General features: G+C 44.7%; 3 protein-coding genes across 6 annotated transcripts; 2 read left to right on the top strand and 1 right to left on the bottom strand.

Moving 5' to 3' along the window:
• The first annotated feature begins 14 nt into the window (after positions 1-14).
• On the top strand, positions 15-9,490 carry LOC126543931 (ELMO domain-containing protein 3-like). The gene is made up of 10 exons (XM_055061421.2): positions 15-94; positions 393-441; positions 522-590; positions 653-741; positions 818-941; positions 1,025-1,147; positions 1,211-1,341; positions 4,972-5,048; positions 8,765-8,892; positions 8,986-9,490. Exons 1-10 carry the CDS (start codon positions 53-55, stop codon positions 9,111-9,113), a joined length of 960 nt encoding a protein of 319 aa, XP_054917396.2. The 5' UTR covers positions 15-52; the 3' UTR covers positions 9,114-9,490.
• An 8,672-nt stretch (positions 9,491-18,162) lies between these two features.
• mRpS18C (mitochondrial ribosomal protein S18C) lies at positions 18,163-24,592 on the top strand. 2 transcript variants are annotated; one of them, XM_050191097.3, is made up of 5 exons: positions 18,165-18,425; positions 18,881-18,957; positions 19,023-19,106; positions 24,237-24,363; positions 24,432-24,592. In XM_050191097.3, exons 1-5 carry the CDS (start codon positions 18,305-18,307, stop codon positions 24,521-24,523), a joined length of 501 nt encoding a protein of 166 aa, XP_050047054.1. In that variant the 5' UTR covers positions 18,165-18,304; the 3' UTR covers positions 24,524-24,592. The 2 variants fall into 2 exon arrangements, with proteins under 2 accessions (XP_054917395.1, XP_050047054.1); XM_055061420.2 differs by lacking the exon at positions 19,023-19,106 and having other exon boundaries at positions 18,163-18,425.
• LOC126543939 (uncharacterized) lies at positions 24,582-25,676 on the bottom strand. 3 transcript variants are annotated; one of them, XM_050191103.2, is made up of 3 exons: positions 25,419-25,676; positions 25,021-25,131; positions 24,582-24,898 (listed from the first exon to the last, which is right to left on the bottom strand). In XM_050191103.2, exons 1-3 carry the CDS (start codon positions 25,515-25,517, stop codon positions 24,719-24,721), a joined length of 390 nt encoding a protein of 129 aa, XP_050047060.1. In that variant the 5' UTR covers positions 25,518-25,676; the 3' UTR covers positions 24,582-24,718. The 3 variants fall into 3 exon arrangements, with proteins under 3 accessions (XP_050047060.1, XP_050047062.1, XP_050047061.1); XM_050191105.3 differs by having other exon boundaries at positions 25,474-25,671; XM_050191104.3 differs by having other exon boundaries at positions 25,470-25,670.
• Between the last annotated feature and the right edge of the window lie 598 nt (positions 25,677-26,274).

Here is a 26,274-nt window from a genome sequence, read left to right as displayed (position 1 = left end):
GATCCCAACGAGCGCGTTGTCTAGGCAACGTCCAAACAGTCTCCGGGCCAAAATGGACACATGGCCACTGGAACCGGAGGAGAGCGACGAAACGGTATAACGCCGGTGACACCGTTTCACCTCTCCGCGGAAATGTGCGCTCCGTGAACGCGGCTTTAGCGCAGAGCGTGGCACTTCCGTCGTGAGTCTGTGCACATCTAACTGCGCGGAGTTTTAGCGTTACGTGGCGCCCGCATAAGCGTGGCATCGTGGTGAAACTTGGCGAATGCCGTCGTTGGAAAGTTGAGCTTCATGCTTCAGTTTCATCGCATGCAGTTCGGCGATGTGGTGCTCACGGAGTACAGGAGATGGGTACTTGACCAGCGCTAATTATTGCGTTGTTCTAATTTCAGGACCCGGCCGACCTCAGTACACCGGCGTTCTTTAAGCGCGCAGAATTCGGTAAGACCACTTCCACCAATTGACAATTATTGCTAAACGAAAAAAAAATAAAGAGAATAAATCAAGTTTTCACCTCTAAGATTCCTTAAGAGCGCAAGAGGAACAGCGCGCGGTCCAAGAAGAGTGGGAAAAAGTAACGAATGTTGTCGGTAAGCACCATATGTCTCTCTGCGAAACCTGCACAACACCTCCTTATTTGTAATTCTTTTAGGTATAGGGACTGTGACATTTTGTTCGCGTATTATCACGTATGAAGAAGCGCTTTGCCACTTCAAGGAGAGAGACCTGAGTTCCGTCATGGTAAGCTTGCCGAGTCAAACGTGCATGCTATAGCATCACACGTTCGTGTTCATTAGAAACCTACTTTCGCACGCAGTCTGCCATCAGGCCTGTGATCCAGCGGAGAGGGATCAAACTGATTTTGCACTGCCTTTTCGGTCCGCCGCGCTTGAAGTTGGGGCTAGTGCCGGCCAGAGACTTCACTTTCGCCTTGGCCCAGTGTATGCTTGAGTTTCGCATCAAAACACCATCTGGGGTAGCGTGTGAACAGGCCGTAACACGTGCTTTTTTATGATCCTCTCAGGTCCATTCGATAACGAGAACACGCTGCATTTGGAGATTCTGCAGACAATCTACAGGAAACTCACGAACACTGTATATGACTGCCCGAGGTACGGCAGTCATTGGGAGAGAATCGGGTTCCAAGGTAGCAAGCTTTCTTACACTGGCCAGTTGTCGTGCAGATTCCAAATATATTGTCACTCCGCAGGAAACGACCCAGCCACTGACTTGAGGGGCGTCGGTCTACTTGGTATACTGCACCTTCTCTTCTTGACTACAGGCTTTGGGAACATAGAACTCGTTAACGACATTTACAGCCTTTCGCGCGATCGAGAACAGGTCTGTGTCTATTTATCACTCAACTGTAATAGGTTGTAAAAAATTCTAATAATGCTGGCTTTTGTGCTGTCTTTGTGTTTGCGCTTTTTTGCCCCTTACACGCCGCTTTTGACCTATTTCAGCCTCAATTTTTCCTGCCGATGGGCGGCGTCAAGCGGTCACTAATATCCGTTTACCATTGTGACAGTTCTTTTTCTCTTTTTTCTTGGGGGGAGGGAGGGGGGGGAGGGGTGTGACGTTGCACCACGTCATTACATAGCTAAATTGACTTCTCTTGAGCTATAATATTGTAATTTTAACTATTTTATAAATTACGGAAAGGAATTTGATTCGGTAGAGATACCAGCAGTTCCGGAGGCCTTGCATAGTCAATGAGAACAGGAAACGCGCGTAAATATCTCGCCACCTATCTAGAAAGTCTCCTCAGCTATCTTAATTCTCTAGAAGAAAAAGGGAAAAATACCGATCGAGGAAGGGGTCAAGTAAGGGAGACACAATCTCTCCAATGCTATTCATTGCATGTTTAGAAGAAGTATCCAAACTATTAGACTGGGAAGGATTAGGAGTGAGGATCAACTGCGAATATATAAGCAACCTCGTTTTTCATGTGAGATTGTCCTGTTGAGCAACACAGTAGGGTTGTACAGAAGTCAAAGATAATGTTCAATAGCCTGGCAATTAAGAGAACAAGAATTCATGATTGGCAGTCAGCCTCTAGAATATTCGCAAGCGTACGTTTATCTAGGCCCATTACTAAGTGGGGATCTTGATCACAAGGAGGAAATTTACAGAAGATTAAGAAAGATGGGTCGGAGCGCATACGGCAAGCCTTACCAAATAATGACCGACAGCTTACCGCTATCCCTGAAAAGAAAAGTGTACAATCATTTCATTCTATCAGTACTGACATATGTGGCAGGAACTTCGACGTTAACAAAGAAGCCTGAGAAGTTAAGAACCGTGCAACGAACTGTGGAACGAAAATTGTTAGGAGTAACATCAAGAGACAGGAAGATAGCGGTGTGGATCAGAGAGCAAACGGGAATAGCTGATATTTTAGTTACATTAAGAGCAAAAAATGGAGCTGTAATGCGTATGGCAGATAACCGGGGGACCATTAGAGTTACATAATGGATTCCAAGAGAAGGGAAGCGTAATCGAGGACGGCAGGGAATTAGGTGATGCGATGAAATCAGAAAATTTGCGGGCGTAAGATGCGGGTCAGCGGGCGCAAGACAAAGGTGATTGGGGATCGCTAGGAGGGGTCTCCGTCCTGCAGTGGATATTATTATTATTATTATTATTATTATTATTATTATTATTATTATTATGTAATTATCAAGTAGCATACTTATTAGTAAAGCCAGAATAAGTTGTTGGAAGCCCAATAATTTCTGGACAGAGATAATGGAGGCTTACAAGTGTATCAACAAATCAGAAGGTAGCAACAACATTATATGATTTACATATTGCAATCAGTACTAAAGGCAATAATTACTTTATAGGTATGACCGTTCTAGGCAAATCAGTTGTTTCGCTGTAAAGACAAGGGTTGTAGTAGTCGTGACCAGTGTGACACTTGTCGACTGTAAAAATAACCGCGAATAAATTAGACAAATACACATTGAACAGGCAAGGACAAGCGCTACTACTAACTGTTTATTCCTGTAAACACACCACCCATTTATAAGCTCTCTCGTGCTTATAAATCCTATGGCATGTGGGAAGGTTTACATCGGGCAGACCGACCGGTGTGTAAACGGCTGACTTAGGGAGCATGCATGCTCTAAAAGCTAGGCAGAAAGACGACAAGCTTGCGCATTTGGCAGTGTCGATATATTACGGGGCGTGGATGCGATACGCTCCTTCTTGAGGCAACAATTCTAGGCAGATCTGCAAGTAACACGGCTCGGTTGGCTTTGGAGGCCGTCTTTATTAACAAGCATTCCATTATCTGCTTTTTCGAGGCGTCTGCTGTTTTGCACAATGCCGAGCTTGATTTTCTGGAGGAATTACTTCTGACATATGCGCGATAGTTGTAGCTGATACGGCTTCGCACTTTCGCTTCAAGAAGTGGCTTGACGGATGTGCTCGAAAGAGCTTATAAATCGGTAGTGTGTTGATAGGAATTAACAGTTGGTATACCAGCGCGCTTGTCCTCGTCTGTTCCATGTGTCATCATCATCACCACCAACAACAACCTATTTTAAGTCAACTGCAGGACGAAGGCCTCTTCCTGCGATCTCCGATTACCCCTGTCCTACGCCAACCGATTCTATCTAGCGCCCGCAAATTTCCTAATTTCATCGCCCCACCTACTCTTCTGCCGTCCTCGACTGCACTTCCCTTCTCTTGGCACCCATTCTGTAACCCTAATGGTCCGACGGTTATCTAACTTACGGACGTGTGTTGTTCAAATTTATTCGCGCTTAGTTTTATACTGTCAACATGTCAGACCAACTAGTCCAAGAGTTGGTCCTTCTGAAGTGACAATTGTTAAACTACTCCCTTGAGGTTGGCAATCATAGGTGCATCGCTCACATCGTATAGAGAATGCTTGTTTTTTTGGTCAACCATTTCTAGCATGTTTCACAATTTCTGTGTGCAGTTTGCCTTCGGATTATGCGCTTTAAGCACCTTCCCGACACTCGAGAAAGAACAAGCCGTGAAGAGAAATTTCACTGTTCTGTAGCGAGCAAACGTTCAGTCTGGGGAACGATTTTCACGGATGTTATAACAATACGTTCGAATCTCCTCTGGAACTAACATATTTACGCAGAATCTGGCCCCTCGTAACGCTGCTGTAATCTGTGCATCCAGACACGTATATATGGTAATATATGAGATGTTTCATTTTATGTGGAACACTTTCATTTAAAATAAACTGTCATATCTAGGCACCCGCCGTTTTTCTTTTTTTTTTCAGATAGACTACAAGGTTAGTCGGACATATCAATAAGGAAATGTTCAGCGATAATTTCCTTAATTGTTCGAAATGTGCTAGCTAACTATTAAATTACTCACTTTAGGGCACATGTTGTAATTGCGAAATTGAAGCCGAGGAGTATAGTGAAGGTCGCGTCTGCCTAGCAGAAATCGTAATAGTATCACCACTTCAGTAATACGCTTGTTGTAAACCATTGTGAATTCGTTAGCATTAGAAGTATATATATATATATATATATATATATATCAGTGGAAATGACGGTGGTCGCTCCTCGAAGAGGCAGCGCGCTAAATTGCCACTGTTTTTTTAACGTCTTTTGCTAGTGGCAGACAGTTTGCTCTCGTGTACACGTTACGCACGCCAATTATTTTGTTCAGAGTTGAAATATTGCCGGGTACTCTCCAGCCTTGTAAACGCGCGCGCGCAAACGCGGACAGCGAGCGCTCCGCGCTTGAGAGACAGCATGTATATCGTGTGACCAAGTTTTCTTTCTTTTCTTTGCATTCTTTCTTTTCTTTGCATTCTTTTTTTCTTGGTTTGGGGTGTGTTGGCTGGGGATCTTTTTAGAGAAGTCAACTAACAGAACTATGGAAGATAAGTAATGATTATAATTAGTTATTTGCGGCCCTGAACATCCACCTGGATGCGCTAGCTGGAAGAGACGCTGCCTATTTTCTTTTCAGAACTTCCCGTTTGCTCTGATGAGCCTCAACATCACAAAGGTGTCCATAGAGGCCCTCAGGGAGGAGGTACTGAACAGGTGCGTATACGCAGGTTTAAAGGCTGCTTCAAGCAGTCAGGCTGTGTACGTGAATTTTCGTCCCTTGTGGGTTCAGAACCTTCGGCCAAGTGTTTGACATATAGTGTGTTAAAGTGGAAAGTTGGGCGAGTTGGTACACATTCATAGTGGTAACAGCGCGAACAAGACGGCGACTGAGCGAAAGGACACAGGGCGAGCGCTGGTCGGCATATCCTGTAGTATATCCTATCGGCATATCCTGTATAGCGCTGGTCGGCGCTCGTCCCTTGTCCTTTCACTCCGTCGCCGTCTTGTTCGCGCTGTTACCATTGTGAATTTGACATATAGAGCTGGATTAAATTCACACAGTACGTGTCTATCCGGTCAGTCGTCACCACGACCCAGTCGGTCACCGCTGGGTCACCCCAACCGAGCACAAATTTACCCGGTCACCCGAACGGCTGTGCATATTTCTGTCTCGGAACTTACTTGCTGGATAATGTTTTGACCAGAGTGGCGCTAAGGATGAAATAATGTGCCCGCATTTTTTTTTCGCTATTTGTTGGTGTTTTGGGTGGTCCTTAATGGCCCGTCGACACTGACATCATTATTTATCTAGTTTAGTCTAATTGTTTTACATGCTGTCTCAACTGTCAGGATACATGCAACTTGTATTGTTCCTTTGAGCAAATTCGGTTCATTATTGCATTTGTGTAACACACCTGCTAAAATTCCCAAAGAGGGGATTGAAATATAAATAAATAAATAAATAAATAAATAAATAAAATGGGCACCGCGGCCGATAATTCATTCAATTCTAGCTCCACGTCGTGGGTTTAATCATTGCCTGTGGATGTAGACGATATACGAATTGTTGCCATGCTTCAAGGAAATAAAAAAATACGTAAATGCTCTCTATGTGGATGAGACCAACTGAATGTTGCTAGCAGCCGTACGGAGAAGCCGACAGTACTGTGCCTTCATCCTAATAGTTTGATTACTATAGCCGGGTACAATAGCCGGGTCCGGGTCATGACGTCAGTCTAGAGTGCGCGCCCATTGGTGGAGACTTGCGTACATCCACCTTTAAGGGGCAAATGCCGCTACCTTCTAAAGTTGTACCCGACTATAGTGACTAATTGGCTAACTTCTTAACTTCGTTCGACGGTTGATGTTTCAGTGCAATAGTTTAGTTCACTTTTCATAATACCATATGCATTTGTTTTTGGCACGCTATCCTTTGTGCAGTTCTATTTTACTTGTTCATAAGAGAATTCTCGAAAAAAAAAAGTTATGCAGGTCCGACGCCCATCTCGGAATCTGTGTGAAGCGGTTAATTAAATAGTATAAACCTAAATGGCATGCGTACAATTGTATTTATTGTTATCCCATGCAACTTGTACATATACAATGTTTAATGTCTATGCCCTACACTGTTCACATGCCCTACACTGTTCACAAGCTACGCCGAAATGCAAACATCAGTTAATGCACGCTGTGAGACGTTGACGCAGTGACGTCGCGAGGACGAAGTCGATGTTCGACGTTTGTCGAGGGAAGAATGGCAAGGAGGAGTGTAAGCATACACAAGTACGACGCGGAAAAGAGCGGCAAGGTTCACTATCGTTGACCGGTTTTGATTCGTGCGCCCGCGCACGTGCTCTATTCGGCAAGGCAGCTACAACAGCCACGGTTCCACGGATCCAAGTGCGAGAGAGTTCACAAAGATGTCGCTTTAAATGAAAATGGAACGACAGCCTGTTCGCGGGCAGCTGTGCTGTTTTCAAAAAGCTCCCCGGATGGAGTAGTAAATACGCTGCATTCGGGATCTTGTGGTTTCGCGAATTTGCCAGAGAGTTCGTCACGGTGTGCGCTCGCTGAACGCGTGCAGCGAGTGGTTCTGCTTTTCACTGGGAATCAGGTGCGCACGGCCTTTTATCACTGCAATGAACATTGTCAGTGACAAGCCACGAATGCGGGAGGAATCCCTTCCCTTCCATAAATGTTCGCTTACGTCTCTCTTACCCGCCCTGGTTGCTTAGTGGCTATGGTGTTGGGCTGCTGAGCACAAGGTCGCGGGATCGAATCCCGGCCACGGCGGCCGCATTTTGATGGGGGGCGAAGTGCGAAAGCACCCGTGTACTTAGATTTGAGTGTATGTTAAAGAACTCCGGGTGGTCCAAATTTGCGGAGTCCCCCACTACGGCGTGCGTAATAATCACATCGTGGTTTTGGCACGTAAAACCCCGTAATTTGATTTTTTTTTTCGCTTACGTTTCACACCTATACGGAGAGAATGCGCCTGGCTCAGCAGCGCAGGCCCCACGGATGATGAGAAGACGTCGCACAGATACACGAATAGCACAAAGCGCGGATAACCGCTGCAGCGGTCAGTGGAGCCCGCGGTGAACACAAACAACACACACACGCGCGTCGTGCACGCGGTGATGGCCATCGCCTCGCAGCACGCTGCGGAGGCGATGCAGTGACTACAGTTGTGCTGTCTGTCGCAGGCAACCTCTAAGCATTTTTGAAAGTGTTCGCTGAAACCCACGCTATATGGCTCGCCATGTCGGGGTTTTGGCACGTAAGGCCCCGGAATTTAATATTTTTCTTTGGGTGACATACCGTACCACCTTTTTTTTTTTCCTTCTTTCTTTTTCTTGCAAACAAAATGCCGGTATAATGTAACGATTCTATTCTAATGCTATATTCCTTTTCGCGCTTGGACAGTGGCTTGAGTGGCGGTCCACCCACGTTATCACCGGCATCGGCCGGCCACGTGAATGGACGTGCGTGTTGATAAGGAAGGGGTAGAATCGGGCGAAATGAATCCTTACATTATACCGGCCCTACAGTTTTCTTTGGCATCTCCGCAGACAACTTGTACTCCTGATTTATCATGGACGAAACGCGCAAACACCACATCCCCACGAATGGCACTAAACAAAACCCAATGCGAAACTGATTGATTGATTAATGAGTTTTTGGCCAGAAAGCGCCGCACTACGAAACTTAGCAACGGTTTAGCGGATCGAGAGCTCCATTTATACTAGGCTGCCTTTCGACGCAACGTTCCGCACGAAGAGATGAGAAAAAAGAATAATTATTCCAGCTTATGCCCAACTATAGATGAATTCAGGCGTGGGCACATGCTTTACGAAAGGTTAAAGGATGAACAAAATACCCACGCAAGAACATTCGGAGTATGAGAGCTGTGATTGCGTGGTTGTTGCCTATTGGTCGCGCAGCCGTCTACATGCGCAGAAACCTGAAAATTAAACGGGCGCACGTTTTAACGATTCATTTCTTATGATTGGTTTGTTCGAATGAACCGGTATTTAGAATTATCTGTTTGACTTGTCGCCAGTTGATTTTAAAGGTTGGTAATTCTCGCCATGAAATTCTTGTTGCTTCTGCAACTGCAGCTATATACTTACGCAGGACGAATTAAGAATCGACTGGCACATACCTGACATACGTTTGCTTTTAATGTGCATCGTTTTTTTTTTCTTTCTAATCTTGCTATAGTTTGGACACACTAGACACTCTAGCTCTGCCCCCCCCCCCCCCCCACACACACACACGCACGCACGGGGGAGGGTTAGGATACGTTTTTGGCACAGAGGTAATCTTGGAAGGCAGGGAAGCTGCATAGCATACGTTTGAGCTTGTGTTTAAGAATACCCTTAGTTACATGAACTGAAAATATATTAAAAGCGTTGAATTACGCGCAGGTGCTGTAACGAAAGAAATGACGTCATGGATGTTGTGAATGAGTTTTACGCTGGCACATTTTTGCTGCTCTACCTGTCTTGGAGGAACAAAAAGCTGACGATTAAAGATTCCGGATTCATTTTGAAAGGTATAAAACTGCTCTCACTTCCTCATCATAGCAAATCTGTTGCTTGCGGTCACATTTTACGTTTATTCATTACACGTTCTGGGTTCCTTCCAGAGACATCGTTTTTCGCAAAGAAGAAGCCCGGATACGTGCTTCAGAATTTGAGGGAGTACCAGGAAGAGCAGAGTTCTTTGACGACTTCGCAGGTGTTCACGAATTTGGCGGCGATTGAAGCTCAGTGAGGCAACCGCAGAGCTGCCAATTAGCGCTTACGATGGCGACCGTGCAGCTTGGTATAACCGCGGGCGCCACATATGCGCTGCATAAGGACCCATGTGTGAGAAATGGTGTGGCCCAAACATGAAAGGGCAGTGTGAGTATACTGTAAAAAAAAAAAAAAAAAAAAAGAAAAAGAAAGAAAGAAAGAAAACCGTGTGTGCGTGCAACTATAGACTGAACATTTTGTGTCGCAAACGCACTCACAGGCGTGTTTGTGTATCACTTCGTATCGGTGACGTCGTTTTCTATGCAAAAATAATAAATATAAGGACTATATAAGTCGTGACTGAAATTCCCGTAGAACAAGAAAATGTTGTAAAGCTCACGAAAACGGAAGAAAGACAAGAAAAAGAAAGCACGTGGGCTACCAATATATATATATATATATATATATATATATATATATATATATATATATATATATGTAATTGAAAATATGTCATTCAGAGGCAGCCCTATTATTTGGAAATTAATACGAGTACGTACACTGCAATGTGAAATAAGCTAGCACGACAAGCACTGGTTGTGAAAGCACGGCTTAATTTCTGCAATAAAACATGAGTTGCGAGGTTGTCTGTGTCCTCATGTGCTACGTGGTGGTTATGTTGAAGTGAAGGAACCCGATAAGTACTACATGCATGGTGCATGATGGGGCTTGCACACAACTTTGACTGGTCATTGAAAGTGCTCCGGCAGTGCCACAGTTATACGTGCAATATACCACTCAATTTAATTTCCGCGATAAAGTGCAATTGCATGATGTCCTTTGTAGCGCTGAACACGGCATATAAGCAAAACGGTCTTTTCTGACGAGTTCGACCGACGAGGTGCTCGATGGCGGCAGCTGTTAACTGGGCAGTCACTTTTGAAGCACGGGCGGCACGTCAAATCATCGGAATGACAAGTATTAGCTAGGAAAAGGTTTCCTTGCAGTGCATTGGAAACAAATCAGGGGGAAGCACATTTGTGATAATTTCGCGCTCCTAATTTAAGTGTGAAGGGCGCGTTTCACTTTCTGATGTGCAGAAGCAAGCACTCTTGCCCTGCACCCACTGTGTTGCGGCAGCAGAGAGCGTTGCGCTGAGTGTTTCAACGTGGCGACATCGCTCCCCGTCGCTCTAGGTTTTGAGAACCTGCAAAGGGCCACCGATATCGTGGTGATAACGAAACGGCAACAGGAGTATTCTATCAGAGCAGTGCAGTATGCGCAGTGCCGACAGATTCATGTGACGCCAGTGGAGAAAAGGGAAGCTTTCGTGCGACAGCACGTACGTGCGTCTCAAAGAGCTGTTCGGCGACAACTGCGCCCGTTCGAGTACGTAAGCGGGCGAAAGTACCAAAGAAAGCTCTAGTCACTTTAAAACGACATAAATAGCCAAAGAAATTAATTTGATTTACTTTAAAAAAGTTATGGTGTTTTTACTTGCTAATACCACGATCTGACCATGAGGCACGCTGGCTACCCGAACGCTACGAAGTCGCAGAATACCTACAACCAATTGCAGCTGCTATCAGAGGGCATATCCCGCATGTCATAATTATGCAGGCTAGAGAATCCTCTAGCCTGCTACTCTGCTCATATAGGGAAGGGGAAGAGGAGGAAAACAGAGGTATGAGGAGTTATGAGGAGGAACGACATTAGAATGCGATTATATACACGTTCGTGTCCGAAGGGCCCGTTCATAGCCTTGAATCTGGGCCTGTGTGAACTAATAATTGTAAGAGAGCATTGATGGCTCGCTTCGTTGGTATTATGTCCGGTCACGGGCCCAGTAACACATTTTCACTCAACAGCCTGTTGTTAATTGGCGCTAACGATCGGAGAGGTCAGTACCTATACCGCAAACAGTTAAACAAGCAATAAGTATATATGTGCTTTGTCTCAAGTACTTTGCATGCATCACAGTGTGGCGAGTCCGCGTGTCGGATGCGATGCAAATATTGTCGGGTATAAAAGGAACGCCTAGTCTTTGCCTGTGCAGGAGGGTCGCATGGCTATGTTGGATGCCACACGGCGTCAGAAATAGGCTATGGGGATCGATCCTATCGCGTTTGTGGCAATTTTGTTGTGCCTAATGTCTTACTGTCGCTTTTCGCATAGCCTCAGTGAGAAAAGAATTGCATGCAGTCTCGTCTTGACAATAGGATAGTGACAAGCATGCCATCATATTGTCACGTTTAATTGACAGGCGACTTCTAAAAGAAGTCGTTAAAGTCCGAGTCATCGAAGGGGCAGCGCAGCAGCGAGAAAAAGACCACGGCGCGAGCTCGTGAGCTAGCCCGTCCTCGTCTTGTTTTGGGAGCAAGTGGCCAAGCGCGTGGCACAAGCGCGTGGCATTACCCCTCCTCCCAGACGAGCATCGACTCGATGCTAAACAAAACGTTGACGGGCAGAAAGACTTGTCCCAGGACAAACGCAGTGGTCAGAAAACCGTGACTGTTATGGTGTGCGATGTGGTTTTAACCGCACGACGTGCACAATCTCGGGCCACGGTTGTCGGCGTCGTGCTGGCTGAGTGCCATCCGGAAGAACTTCATAATTGAGGTCGCTCACTCGCCGAAGCACTTTGTAAGGGCCGAAGTACCGGCTAAGAAGTTTTTCCGAAAGGCCTTTACGGCGGACGGGGTTACAACAAACTAACACTTGGTCACCCAGTGTAACTTGTCGGTGGCGGATCACTGTTGTTTCCTGATGTTTACTCGAGCCAGTTGGAGTGCTTCCTTGGCACGCTGCACAAAACGCTCGGTGTCTTCATCAAGACTGTCAGAATAGTCACATCGTGACATGGCTTCTAACATCGTCTGAACTTCACGACCGTAAACAAGAGAAAACGGCGTGAAGCGTGTGGTCTCTTGCGTAGCGGTATTGTACGCAAACGTGACGAACGGTAGTGCCTCGTCCCACGTCTTGTGCTGCACGTCTATGTACATCGACAACATGTCGGTCATCGTTTTGTTAAGCTTTTCGGTCAAGCCATTTGCTTGCGGATGATAGGCAGTCGTTTTTCGGTGCGTGGTGTAACTCACTTGAAAAACTTCAAGCAGCCTTGCCGTAAACGCCTACCCTCGATCTGTGATGACACAGGTTGGGGTGCCATGACGTAGTACGATGTTCTGTACGAAAAACTGTGAAACCTCAGAAGCTGTGCCTCTATAGGAAGATCCTTTGTTTCAGCATAGCGGGTTAAATAGTCTGTGGCGATGATGATCCACTCGTTTCCGGAAATAGACAACGGAAACGGGCCCAGGAGGTCCATGCCGAATTGATCGAAGGGCCCTCGAGGCGGCTCGATAGGATTCAGCAATCCCACGGGTTTCACATTGGGCAACTTTCGGCGCTGACATTCACGGTAGGCTTGGACGTATCTTTCAACACAACAACTGGTGAGTTTCGGCCAGTAGTACGATTTCCGTACCCTAGGGTTCCGGTGAAACCCAAGTGGCCAGACGCAGGCTCGACGTGGCATGCGAACAGGATTTCGTCACGGAGCTCTGCTGGTACGACCAAAATACAGGTTTTGTTGCTGGCAGCAGAATTCTTCTTGTATAAGATGCCCTGTCGCAAACAAAACGACGAGAATCCGCGAGCAATTTATGGGGGCAGACGCACGTTGTGACCTTCTAGATGTTCAATGATAGGTCGCAGTTCACAATCTGCTCGCTGCCGTGTATAGCTACGTCTGCCTAGCTTATGGCGCCGAGAAAAGCGTTGTCATCTTCGGTGTGTCGATCGGCAGGTTTAACAGGCGCACGTGCGACAATGTGTCGGCATTGTCGTGTGTGCGGCCTGACTTGTACACGATGGTCATGTCGTATTCCCGCAGGCGCAGGCTCCACCGTGCCAGTCGTCCAGAAGGGTCTCTTAGGTTTGCCAGCCAGCATAAGGAGTGATGATCCGTCACGACCCGGAATGGGCGGCCACAGAGAATTAGGTCGGAACTTGGCAAGTGCCCATACGACGGCAAGACACTCTTTCTCCGTGGTAGCGTAATTGGACTCGGGTCATGATAGGGTGGAACTGGCGTAAGCTATGACCATTTCGCCGTTCTCCTGCCGCTGTACGAGCACCGCACCCAGACCGACGTTACTGGCGTCGGCATGTATTTCCGTTTCGGCTTCTTCGTCGAAGTGCCCAAGAGCAGGGGGCGATGCCAGGCGGTGTCGAAGCTCATTGAAAGCCGCTTCTTGTTCAGAGCTTCAACATGAACGGAGTGTCGTCTCTAGTGAGATGAGTAAGTGGTTCGGCAATTTTAGAAAAATTGCGTACAGTCCCAGGAAGCGTCGAACGCTTTTCTTGTCTGTAGGAGTCTGGAAAGCAGCTACAGCGGCAGTTTTCTCGCGATCGGGACAGACGCCTTCCACGCTCACGACATGTCCAAGGAAGTTCAGTGCTTCATAACCGAAGTGACATTTCTGAGGCTTTAACGTGAGGCTGGCCGATCGGATTGCCTCGAACATTTGCCGCAGTCGATTAAGATGTCCGCAGAAGCTGCCTGAAAATGCGGCCACATCATCCAGGTAGACGAGACAGGTTTGCCATTTTAGGTCGGCTAGCACAGTGTCCATCATCCGTTGGAAAGTTGCCTGAGCGGAGCACAACCCGAACGGATGTACTCGGAACTCGCGTAGAGTCCATCCGGAGTAACAAAGGCTGTTTTCTCCCGGTCACGCTCGTCCACCTCATCTGTCAGTGGGCATACCCACTTTTGAAGTCAAGGGAGGAAAAATACCTGGCTCGCCGTAGCCGGTCGAGAGAGTCATTTATGCCTGGCAACGGATAGGCGTCTTTCCTTGTGACGTTGTTGAGTTTTCTGTAATCAACACAGGAACGGAGAGTGCCGTCCTTCTTTACCAGGACAACCGGTGACGACCACGGACTGTTTGAAGGTTGGATGACGCCATCGGTCAATCATCTCCTTGACTTGTTGAATTGCTTCACGTTTTTTCTGCGAAACACGATATGGCTGCTGGTGAATAGGACGTGCATCGCCGTAAGTAATTATCCTGTGCTGCATGACTGGCGTCTGACTGACTTTAGACGATCGAGCGAAGCAGTCCTTGAATTCACACAACAGTCGTCACAGTGCCTCATTATTGTCCTCCGACGGCTCGTTGTTGATGTCGATATTTGTAACGCATTCTCCATCGCTGCCGCTTTCTCCACAAGCGAAACACTCAATGACGTCCTCCAAGGCTTCAGCGTAAGCGACGGCAGTGCCACGGAATTACAGGTGTCGGTGTTCATTTGTGTAGTGATCGAGACATCAGCTTGGCCATCCCTAATTTCAATGATTCCTCGAGCCACGCTATTTCCGAGGGTAAGTAGAAGAGAGACGTTGCACTCTGCGAGTATTTCGCCTTCGCATGTGTCCTCGGACGTTACCGGAATCATTATACTAGCACCAGGTGGTATCGTGACGCTGTCGTTGGAAATTCGAAGAGCGGCTCTATGGCTGCTGACGTCGGTACCGGAGCAGCCGTCGCAGGTTTAGTTGTGGTAGTATCGGAGGTAGCATCCATATCTGCTGACGTTGTCGTTGTCCTCGCAGGTAAAGGCTCAAACTCGGGGGCCAATCCCTGGATGCTCCGGCTTGCGGGGCGCGAGCTCCGGTATCGGTCTAGCGTTCCTGCTGCTGGGAGGGGTCTGTTGCATGGGTCGAGAATACCCAGCACCTCCACCAGAAAAATGTCACGTTTAATTGACAGGCGACTTCTTAAAGAGGCCATTAAAGTCCGAGTCGTCGAAGGGGCAGCGAAGGGGCAACATTTAAGGCTTCTATACCGACTGTGCCAGAGTGGCAACATACCCATTCTGGAGGACTGGCTAATAATTGGCCTATACGCGTACAGTGGCACATTCCCACGTGTTGGTTATCCAAATTGAAGAAAATCAAAGAAGCTGAATATCATGCGCCGTTCCATTAAGAGGTCTATACGTGTTTTATAGGTAGGTAACTCTCGGCCTACATTATACCCGAACCTGAGGAAAATTCTCTTGTCGAAACGTTGGCTCCAGCGACATTCCTTGTTCAATGTTAACATTGTACGGGCTGCATGTCGTGGCTTATTGTTTTATATATAGGCAGAACAGATGCGCTCCCTGACACTGCTTTGCGGCTCAATATCATGTTTATATACAGGGCTAAGTTTTACGGTTTTCTTAAAATTATGCGCTAGGAGGTAGGTGAAGTTCACCTATGCAAATAAGTTATGTAGTCAGGGGGACACAAAGTGAGACGATAGTTGTCGCTGTCTGCCGGTCAAGTAAAGTTGAATAATTATATTTTTAGTGACAACAGTAAGCGGGCATGTTTGTGTTGAAAAGTTAGAGGCAGTCGTGATTCTACACAGTTCCACTCGGCAGAATTCTTCTAGCGTGCCCGTGTTCCGAGATATCCGGCTGCAAATTTTAATTTCCGTTAGCATGACTACGTATGCAAGACAGTGAGGATCGGTGCAAAGCTCATCCCTGATGTGACGCGGCTGCTGCGTGCGCCCTTTGTTCTGAAAATGGGGTGGAGGCATATATATACACAATGTTCATGTAGTGATTTAATGTTTTATTACGTAGGGCTTCGGCGTGCTTATTAGCACTATTTATTGGTCAACATTCAGTGCTACAAAAGCCGGTTTAGTAGGTGCACAGTGCCGAAGGACGTGAAAAACAAAGTTGCGTGCCCCTGCAGAAGGTCCTGATTGCGCGGACACAGCATAAAATAGTGACACTGTCAGATCCAGCTGGGGTCATATTAGATAAAGAGAAGTAATGCGATCGCGAACTTTATAGAAAAACAAATGCCTTACTTTATCAAAAAAAAAAGAAAGATTTATAACAGTTTTTTCAGCGCCGATTCATGGCCGATCCCTCAGAGTGGGTTGCACTATTTCACTAGGAAACAAGAACAAGAAATGCACCACGCAAAGCGGTATTGAAAAACTTAATGCTGGACATATTATCCGCGAAGGCGGCCATTCACTACCAAAGAGCATGCGCTAACGGACATATCGGACCAGACAAATCTACGGATCGTTGTTTTGAGGTGCGGCATCGTAAAGCGAGCCAATGTCTTCCACCTCGCATGGGAGTGTAAATGCCCAGCCTGTGTCCAGCATCGATGCAACATTATAAGTCGGCTACCCGCAGCCCTCCGCACCGCAAGTTTCCAGCAATGGAGGGAGCCAGAGGGGAGCCACAGCACAGAAATGGGATCATGGACTCTCTCGTGGAATCTTTCTGGGAGACGTCCTTGCCCGGCGGCGCAACGTTTACTTGCCCTGTCCTACTTTGCAACATTTGCAACAACTCGGTATAGTAAGCAAATAAAGCTTCATTTGAATTTCACGTTGTGGAAGAGCACGTCAGAAGCTGTACACTTCAACTTACATATAAGTGAGATCTTTATTTCAACTATCATAGACGGCCGGTGACGTACAAACTATATATATATATATATATATATATATAGAGAGAGAGAGAGATCTAATCTGTTCCGCATTTTTACATCTGCGCCGCCGCTATGGTGGCTACATGGCCACCATACCGCCGCACTGCACCCGTATGGGTTTGTTTTATGTTGCCGGACGCCGAAATAACTACGGAAGGTTAGTCATATACAGCCTTCGCTGTAAAAATGCCAGTAACAACAAGAGCAGCAACAACAATATACGTCGTATAGCGCGCTTTTTAAATATATAGGTGAAAGTTCTCCATGTGGCAGTTTCAATGTCGACCGAGCAAGGACGTCGGGATTTCGTTCTGTTGACATTAATATCCTTCGGAATTTTTCGCAATCGTGTGCTATGTGAAAGAAATGCAAGGAAGGTGAGCTTCACTTGGAAGAAGACGCGGAGTTGACGTGTGCTAACACCTATATCAAGTCGTGTATTTCTCGGAATGACGTGCAGTCAGTGCGAAATGTGTTTGCGCAATAACTTTTTGTGACAAGATTACTTTTTGTATGGACAAGATTACTCTTACGTGTATTGCGTCTTCAGTGCGCACCCGCATATTGGACAACCTGTATATAGTATCTCATTGTACCATAACATAATCACCCGCCACCTACCTTTCCCTGTATTTCCCACTTCCCCTTTTCCCAGTGAGGAGTGGCAGGCTAGAGACACGCTCTCCAGGCCGACCTCTCCTCCTTTCTCCTCATTAAAAAAAATCTACTCCTCTCGGAATGACATTTTTTTTCATTTTTTAAAATGAATTTGATGTACCTTTTGTAGAAAAGCGCTCAACCGATCACCGTGAAGTTTTTTGTTGCCAACAACATGAACCTCTAATATTATAATATGATTATTATGATAATGACCGAAAAAATGAAATCTTCAGGTTCATCTCTACTTAGACGTAACCAGTACAGAAAAAAAATTGTTTTCTCGCATGGTGCATGCACAAATAAATTTTTTTTTTAGGTTCCGTTTGAAGACAGCCATATATGAAATATATCCGCTTGTATACCATTAACTACTAACAACTATCAATTTTGGCAGTTATCCTGTTATTCATTACTGAGAAAAGGCACACTGAAACATAAAACTCTAGCCAAAATTTGATACGTATTTGCGAAAATTGCTAAAAAAAATTTCGCAATATACCACCATGCAAATTTTCATTTTGCTTTATTCAGTAGTTTTTTGCGATAGACCCCTTAAACAGAAGTGACACGTTTTCCCTACCATACCCCCTTAAAGGAGTTTGCACCCTTTGGGGCTTATTTTGTTCCACAACGATAATACCTTGCCCGCATTTGCTTTCTAAATTTAACGCGGCGCGCCCGGTACTTCCTGGTCACGAACGGCGTGCCCGTTATCGGAGTGTCATAGCACTCTCGACAAGAAAGTAGCGAGCGCAGGGTTTTCAAGAAAGGAAACGCAAGCAAGGCAAATACCGATGATCGCTGTGTTAAAAGCCCCAAAGGGTGCAAACATTTTAAGTGTTGGGTTTAGTTTCGGTTAAATACCCTAATAGGGATACAGGCCATCACTATGGCCATCGCAATCAGCATCTGGCCAATCTTGCGTGTAGGTCGGATATGCACATGGAGCCAGCCAACAGCGTTTGCATGGTTGGGATATACCCGCGGGCCCTGTTCCTGTGATAGCTACGCATCAAGCGCGAACACAGTTAAAAGTTTCATGTCAGTTGATGCAAGGCATACGTAAATTCATTATGCTCAGATACCTACCTTTAGCACGAATACTGGGCACCATGAACGTGTTGCGCACTGGGCCTGTAACATTTGAAGTGCGTACCACGATTCTTTCAGGTAATCACTTTGAATACTCTGGTGATCTCGTTGTGTTTGATACATTTTTTTTTTCTTCTTTGCATGTGCAGTGTGGCAAGCTTGTGTAATACTTAGTTTTTGCTGTTCCAAAGATCCTGCCCAGCAAACGATTGTGGTTTCGTACCACTGATCGTATTAAACACAAATGTAGCCGTTTTGATTTCATTTTAAACTTTCATTTGCCCTGAATAACATTCATACCACTCATTTAATGTGCTACTGTAACCGACTTTGGCATGACCGTAATCGTGTTCAATGTGAAGCTTATAGTGAACGTCCAAATTTGACGGCGCGTGAGTGCGAAATAACTGCCTAGAACAAGTTCGATTTCGAATGGTCGAGTTGGAGAAAAAAAGTGGCAGGCTATTGCCTTTGGGACCTATACCTTTGCGTTAGCCGCTGCTGATGTCTGTTGCCGATTCTTTTCGAACCAGCACTGAAAGGCAGCCTCTACAGCACATCCTCCAGCCATGCGATGAAAGAGCAAGAAACGGCAGTAGATGAAGACATGGTACGTGACATATGTGGCGTGGATTTCTTCTGGAGAATTCAGTTCGCAATGTCTTTCCCAAACAGCCAGACTTCAACATGGAAAACCCATTTAAAAGGGAGCCTCGCCAGTGCATTCTCTGCAAGCATAACGTAGAAGTTGACTACAAGGTGAGGCAGCATTTTTGCAGTGACCACTGCTCTGACGTGAGGAAACTAGTATTTCTCCACTCCTCCTACCTGCAAGGCTGCTCATATTTTCGAGGCTCGTGCACTGTGGCATGATAGCTCCATGTGCTTGCCCAGCATGGCTACAAGATATGTTGAACTGTGTGCTTTGTGATAAGCTATGTTGTTTCAATTTAAACAGTACACCAGAGGGTACTGATCTCGGAGTGTGACTATAGTTTGCATTGTTAATGTACATCACAGACTTTGTCAGTAGTTTTAAAGATTTGCCACTCTTATTATTAGTTTCAGATGTAGTAACTGTATTATTTCTGCACTGTGAAATGCTATGGAAATGTTTCAGCATGAAAATTTTTTTTTTATGTTAGCCAGAGGCACTTTGCACAGGTACTGCTTCATGCCTGGTGTTTGCACCTAAGCTCATAGTAAGAATCCTAAAAGCCATCTCCACAGAAGCTGCACAGAATGACGACTAGTGATAATATCGTGGAAATGACTATGGTGCGTCGTACAAGATGCAAAGATGCACTTTTCTTCTCAAAGTGTGCATTCGAAGGAGATACATTGCAGTCAGTAACTCATTCCATGCCTATTTGTAACAGCTGGTAAATGTCACAAGAATTTCACACTTCTGCTTGCATGCATTCTTCTGTGCTCAGTTCATTTACTTAGCCCTTTCTCAGAATCTGCTGCCTGCCTTTCTTGTTTGGTTAATTGGGCAATGCATGGCTGCATGGCACATCCTCTTGCTTCTGTTAGCAATGTGGTTACCAATGCTGGGGCATTGCCAACCACATTGCAGAGCACTACATCAACTAGGTGCTTTTGTTTGCTGCCTGTTCTATTGTCACTGAAGCCACATTGCTACCCACTGCAGCCATTTATCATTGGGCATTTGACCAGCCAGTTGAAGTTTAACTGCTTCAATGGCCTTTTCCATACAAGCCTCTTTCGTGTCAAATACACTCGGGGCATGTATTCCTTGTTTTTCTCTCCTTTTATTATTACTCCATTTGCTCACCCTATGCATTGATGTGCTCATGAGCATATTAACCAGCCGGGAGTTTCCATACACAGGCTAGCATATGTAAAAGATGGTTTCATGTTTCTTGCTACTCATTAGCCATCCTTGTCAGCATAAGAACTTATATTTGATAATTTTATTCCAATTTTACAGGAAAAGTGGGATGCATAGGATACTGTTGTTAGGCAGTCTTCTTAATCCTCTGCACAGATATGCTTTTATGTTCATTTGCTAATTACACAGGAGATAAGGCATAAGTGTTTGATGAAAACAGGTTTTTTGTTTGCCAGTGGGTGGCACTAAATAATTAATTTGTTAAATAGTTAATCAACAGTTACATTTCTATACTTTTTAGCACAGAGGTGACAGAAAACACGAGTCCCAAGCACCCCTGCTTTCTGAAATCTGGCAGCCAGAGCCTGTGCACCTGCTTCCTTAGCCTTATTGCAGTTTTGAAAGCACATGTTCCACGCAGACAAGTCCTAAGCATGGCCGTACCCATCCAGCTTCTTGTGAAAAGGTGGCACGATAAGACGGTTCCTGGGTGTACCCTAAGGTTTCCTTATTCTTGTGCCTTAAATGAAGGCAGTCAGGTTCAACATACGAGGGGTACCCAAAAGTAACCGGAATTCTTTTTAAAAAGGTGTGTATTTATTTTTTTACACAACAACTTTGTCACCTTCAAAGTAAGGATATTCCATGCAACCATGCATTGCCCAATTAATCAAACAAGGAAGGTAGGCAGCAGATGCTGAGAAAGGGCTAAGTAAATGAGTTACACTTAATGCATTTGTCCAATCTGCGATTCCATTTTTGAAACATTTTTCAAACTTGCCTGTTCTGATGGCCAATAGCTCCTTTCTCGTTTTTTTCCTTCACCTCTTTATGTTGTGAAATGGCAGTCCTTTCATGTTCTTCATTTAAACAAACAAAACAAGTCACACAAATCGAGGTTGGGTAAGTAAGGGGTGTGGGGCAAGTGAGTAGTGCTATTTTTTGCCAAAAACTGGCGCATTGAGCTGGTGTATGACTGTGGTGCATGGTCGTGGTAAAAAAACTAGTCCCCCAACTTTCATAAATCATTCTTTTTTTGTCGCACACTGTTACACAATCCCTTCAGTACTTCTAAAAGCTTGATTTACAGTCTGATCTGGTGGAAAGAACTCCGAATGCACTCTCACACCGAACCCTCCGAACGTCCCCCTCACATAAAAAAACAAAAACAAGTAAGCATGGTTTCAATGTTTGACTTCACTTGGTGTGCTTCTTTTGGGTGAGGTGACAATGGCATCTTCCACTGGCTTGATTGATGTTTAGTTTCTGGGTCACACGAATAGCATCATGTCTCGTCACAAGTAACAACTTTGGAGGAAAGTCTGGGTCGCTTTGGAGCTGTTCTTTCAAAGCACGGCATGCTTCTACTCTATCTTTTTCATTTGCTCATTTGTCAAAATTCGAGGCACAAATTTTGCAGCAACCCCTTTCATTCCCAAATCTTCTGCTAAAATTTGCTCACCCGATCTCCAAGGTGCACTAGATAACTTCTCCAACTCTTCAATGGCCTGTCGTCAGTCTTCAAGCACAAGTGCACAAACTTTTTTGACATTTCCATCCTTTCGTGACGTTGACAAACGTCTAGAACGAGGTTTGTCATGAATCCCTGTTTTTTAACCAAGAAAACCAATTGTGCACTTGGCTTTTTCCATAGCACCGTCCTTTTAAGCAGTGTTTATCACCTCAACAGTTTGTGCGACATTTTTCTTGAGCAAGAAACAATTTCACAGCTGCATGCTATTAATTTAAATCGGTCATCACAAAAAACGAGTGCGCAAAACTGATTTCACGAAAAAACTCGCTGTACCCGGGAAAAATCTTCCTGTGAGAAGCCGCTGGGTGCAATGAACTGAAAACTAGTGGCACGATGCCTGCCTAGTGGGAGAAATGCATAGTACAATATCTCCACCAGGTGTAGCACTATTCTGGTTTCTTTTGGGTACCCTCTCATATGTCAAGCATGATTTTTCCTGGAAAAGCTGCCATCTAGAAGATGCAGCTGACAGCTAATTGAGCTATGCGCAGATGAGAATGCTATGGTCACCTGATTTGTGTCTTGGCTGAGGCAGCTGCCATTTCACTAGCATATTAAAAGCACAACTTTGGTCCTTGCATAAATTTTAATGCTTAAGTCAAAATTTTAGGTTCATCCAACTCAGCTTAGCGTGTATTGTGCACTGTGAATTACACGGTTATGCACAAAGTACAGTAAAAATACAAAGTGAAAGTGACTACGGTTTACCAACAGTGATGTACCACGAAAACATTATTAAGGACATAAAACTTGAAGAAAGTGGCCACAACAATAAGTGCATACATAGAATTAAAAAAAAAAGTATTTAACGCTACTATTACACATTTTATACGTAGTTAAAGTCCAACTGTGCCATTTTTGTTACCCGAAGGAAAAACAAAACTTCAGGCGCATTGACCTTAAAATGCTGTAGTTTATATAAGACCAATAAAGCCTGCAAATTTGCCTTAGTTCAGAAGTCAGCTGTGGATGTGTGGTCATAGTTATTGTAAACAAAGCAAACTGCTCTTCTTGAATGCTGTCAAACCTCTTGCTTCTCGTTCTTGTGAATGGACCCCGATAAGTGTCGAATACAGCACTCATAAAATAAAATATTGTCATTATCAAGTGCCGAGATGAAGTATGAGGTTTTAGTACTTTGGAAGAAAAATATTGTTGATAGTGTGTATCTGTAGCTTATGTATTGGTACTGTCTACTGTGAAGTTGTGTTCACTTTCATAAAGCTCACAATAGTATGTTGCAGCAACAAGGAGTACTCGTATACTTGGTGCTTTTTTTAACCATACAGAATTTTTAAAAATTGCTGGTGTAAAATTGCATAATTCTAGTCACTGAGCTGGATTACTAGAGGTGGACATTACTTGTATGAGAAAGTGGAATGCATAATTGACTGACAGAGATTCGCTAACTAAGTCTAAATAATTACTTTGCAGCACATATTGCAATTTATGAATTGTGGCCGGTGACGCCATAAGGCATGTCCAAATGGGGCGAATTTTCAGGATGACACCTGTTTCGAGATATTCATTACCAAGGCATATGACGAAATACATGGGTGTTCCAATTACTTTTTTGCTTCAATGTGTAAACAATAGCGCATTTATACTGCAAGTTTCAAGGTGCATATTTCGAAACCTGTGCGATCCTTAGAATTCGTTCCAAGTGGATATGATATGCCTTGCAAACTCACAAGCTACAATTAGTAAATTGCAATATGTATCATATAGTAATTAACCCTTTATTGATGAATGTTGCCTAGAGGCAGCATACCAGAATTTTTTTGTATTTTTATTTCTCTTGTGATATTTCGATATTGAGTACAAATTTTCTGGCTAAATGCCTTGGCCAACACTGAATGACAGGCAGCAAGTGTCGCTTGTGGATTTAGAGCAGGAGGAAGAACTTTGGCACGTTACTCGCTTTCTTTTGAAAGCACGTGCAGAGGCGACAGGCCGATGCAAGATCTCCGGCTGCAGTGGTGTCACATACTTGATGCAAAAGCAAATGTACACCTATGGTCCACACATGATGAGAGTTGTCTGTAGCAATTCCAAATGAAGCTGTAGGTGGCTTGGGGCAAAGCCCACTTCCAGTTTTCTTCCTGGTCTTTCACTCTATGTTGCTGAAAAAGTTCCTACAAAATATTTTTCTTTTCATTCATTATGCTTATTCTCGACATTTACATAGAAAATAAGAATTTTTTAAATATATAAGTGATGTCATTAAAGGGTTAATTAAAAAGTGGAACAGTGCTTTTCCTTTAATTAGTCGATTATGCATTTAGTTTTCTTGTGCAAGTAATGACCGCTGCTCTGAGTAATCCAGCGTAAGGGCTACAATTATGCTATGCAGCCACAGGCAATTTAAAAAAAAAAATTGTATGGTCTAAAATATATTATATATATATATATGTGTGTGTGTGTGTGTGTGTGTGTGCGTGTGTAGTGAACCCATGATAACAAATCTGTTGTATACCGCATACAAATGCCATTTTTGCAGAATGTGAAACTTCTCAGCCAGTTTGTATCGCCATATACTGGAAAACTTTATGAGAAACACATCACTGGGCTGTGTGAAGGGCAGCAAGTTAAAGTCAAAAGAGAAATCATGAAAGCAAAAAAATGTGGTGAGTGTTCCCTTCATTCATGGCATTCAGGCATTGCAGTGCTTGGTCTTACTTTTTTTTTCTTTCAGGTATGATGCCACATTACCTGAAAATGCCGAAGTTCTTAAAGGATCCCAAATTGTTTAATGCATTCAAGCCAACTAGACCCAACCCGCACTGATCACCGACTGCAGTGTAAAAACTAAAGTGTAGAAGTGAAGTTATAATAAACAGTACAGTTTATAAAGTACGAACGCTACATGTACGATTTATTTTAGAACATATGTTTAGTGACCAAGCTGCACAAAACAAATTGCCACTTTCACAACGGATTGTAGTAAAAGGTTCAACTTGAAAATTTAACATCCATCTTGCTTTATACAAAGCAATCATCATCTTCGCTGTAGCCAATAACAGAGGGTTCAATTTGAAAGTTCACAAGGATATCTTTCAGGCCTGGCCTTGGTTCAGCCATGTGCTGTTGAAAGTCCAAAATTGCTTGCTGTGCTGCTGAGCGCCACTGGTCAATCAAATCATTGATGGGCTCCTCCTTGTTCTGCACAGGGAAATGACCTTGTGACACGTGCTCCATTGGCATAATCAGGCACGACAAAGTCGTGAATCCTGTACATTCTATCCAGCTGCTTGTAGGAACACGTTAACGAGTGCCTGGCATACCTTTTTTCTGTGTGCTTTTACTATGTTCAGCTGCCGCAAGGTGTCTTCTTTTCGGGCGACCTCTCGCTGTACGTTTGCAATGACCTTCTGAAGCACAGCTGGGTCGTTTTCCTGCGTTAAAAAAAAAAAAAAAATCAATGAAATAAGGGAGGGGGGCGTAAGGTTGTCATAGAAATGCCTTAGATATTCATTTAAACTACTATGTGCCGTAAGTATAGTACTATTTTCGTTTAAGTGCGCGTAGTATAGGTTTTAGTTTCGCACGATAAGCAGCCGATGAAAAGTTCAGCATATCGGTAAACCGCCTGACGAGTGCAAGAATGCGACACCGCCTACCCGCCTGCGCTAACTCTCGCAGTTAGGAAAAGCAAAACGCGTAACATACTCCAGCAACATACAGTACGGCTACAAGATGAAACGATTATGCCCTTCAGAACAGAGCGATGTACCAACAGATGCGCGCATCCGGGCGCATTATGTTCCGGTGTGTTCTCCATGCCCGATAGTTCACTTCAGTACTCTAGTACTAGTACTGCACAACGAACACAAGTTATTCACTGTGATGACGCACACACGGCTAGTTCTTCAGTTCTTCGTGTTACCCGCGCCTGTGGAGGCTGAGCCGCAGAACACCTATATAACTTAGAGGAGGGAAACTGTACCTGCCACACTGCAACGGAAATAAAATTAGCGATGGCGTTGTAAACTAAAGTATGCAACCGAGAGATGGCGCTGGCAAAATCAAAAGTAACATCATCATCATAGTTACGTAGTGAGTAATATGACCGCTACGGTTGTGGGGCTCGTTGCGCTGCTCGCTCGCTGTTTTGGGTGTTTTGCTACCGCTTTCCGGGCGGTGTTCCTGTGTACGGTACTATAGAATGACCACAGATACCTTTATTCTATCGCCAGGTGACCGAGAAACCTCAACAGGTGTTCTGTGCCTCAACTGTCGAAAACGAAAAATAAAAAAAAAAAAAAAAAAAAAAAGTCAGACCAGTAAGGTTACATTCTTATTGTGAATCGTGAGTAAAGTAATGCCCGCAATTTTCGTACAGGTCAGGTGGAGCTAATGCTGTCAGTCACCGAGTTTACATATAATAAATATATCTGTGATAGTGATCTAAAGAAAGGAAGGACGCTTGATTCATTAAAGATATCTGTAGTCATTTAGAGTACCGTACACATGAACACCGCCCCGAAAGCGGTAACAAAACCTCCATAACCAGCGAGCGAGTAGCGCAACGAGCCCCA

This window comes from Dermacentor andersoni, chromosome 1, assembly GCF_023375885.2.
Source record: "Dermacentor andersoni chromosome 1, qqDerAnde1_hic_scaffold, whole genome shotgun sequence".
Classification (NCBI taxonomy): Eukaryota; Metazoa; Arthropoda; class Arachnida; order Ixodida; family Ixodidae; genus Dermacentor; species Dermacentor andersoni.
The sequence above is the reverse complement of the archived record's forward strand: the minus strand, read 5'-3'. Positions and strand labels throughout refer to the sequence as shown.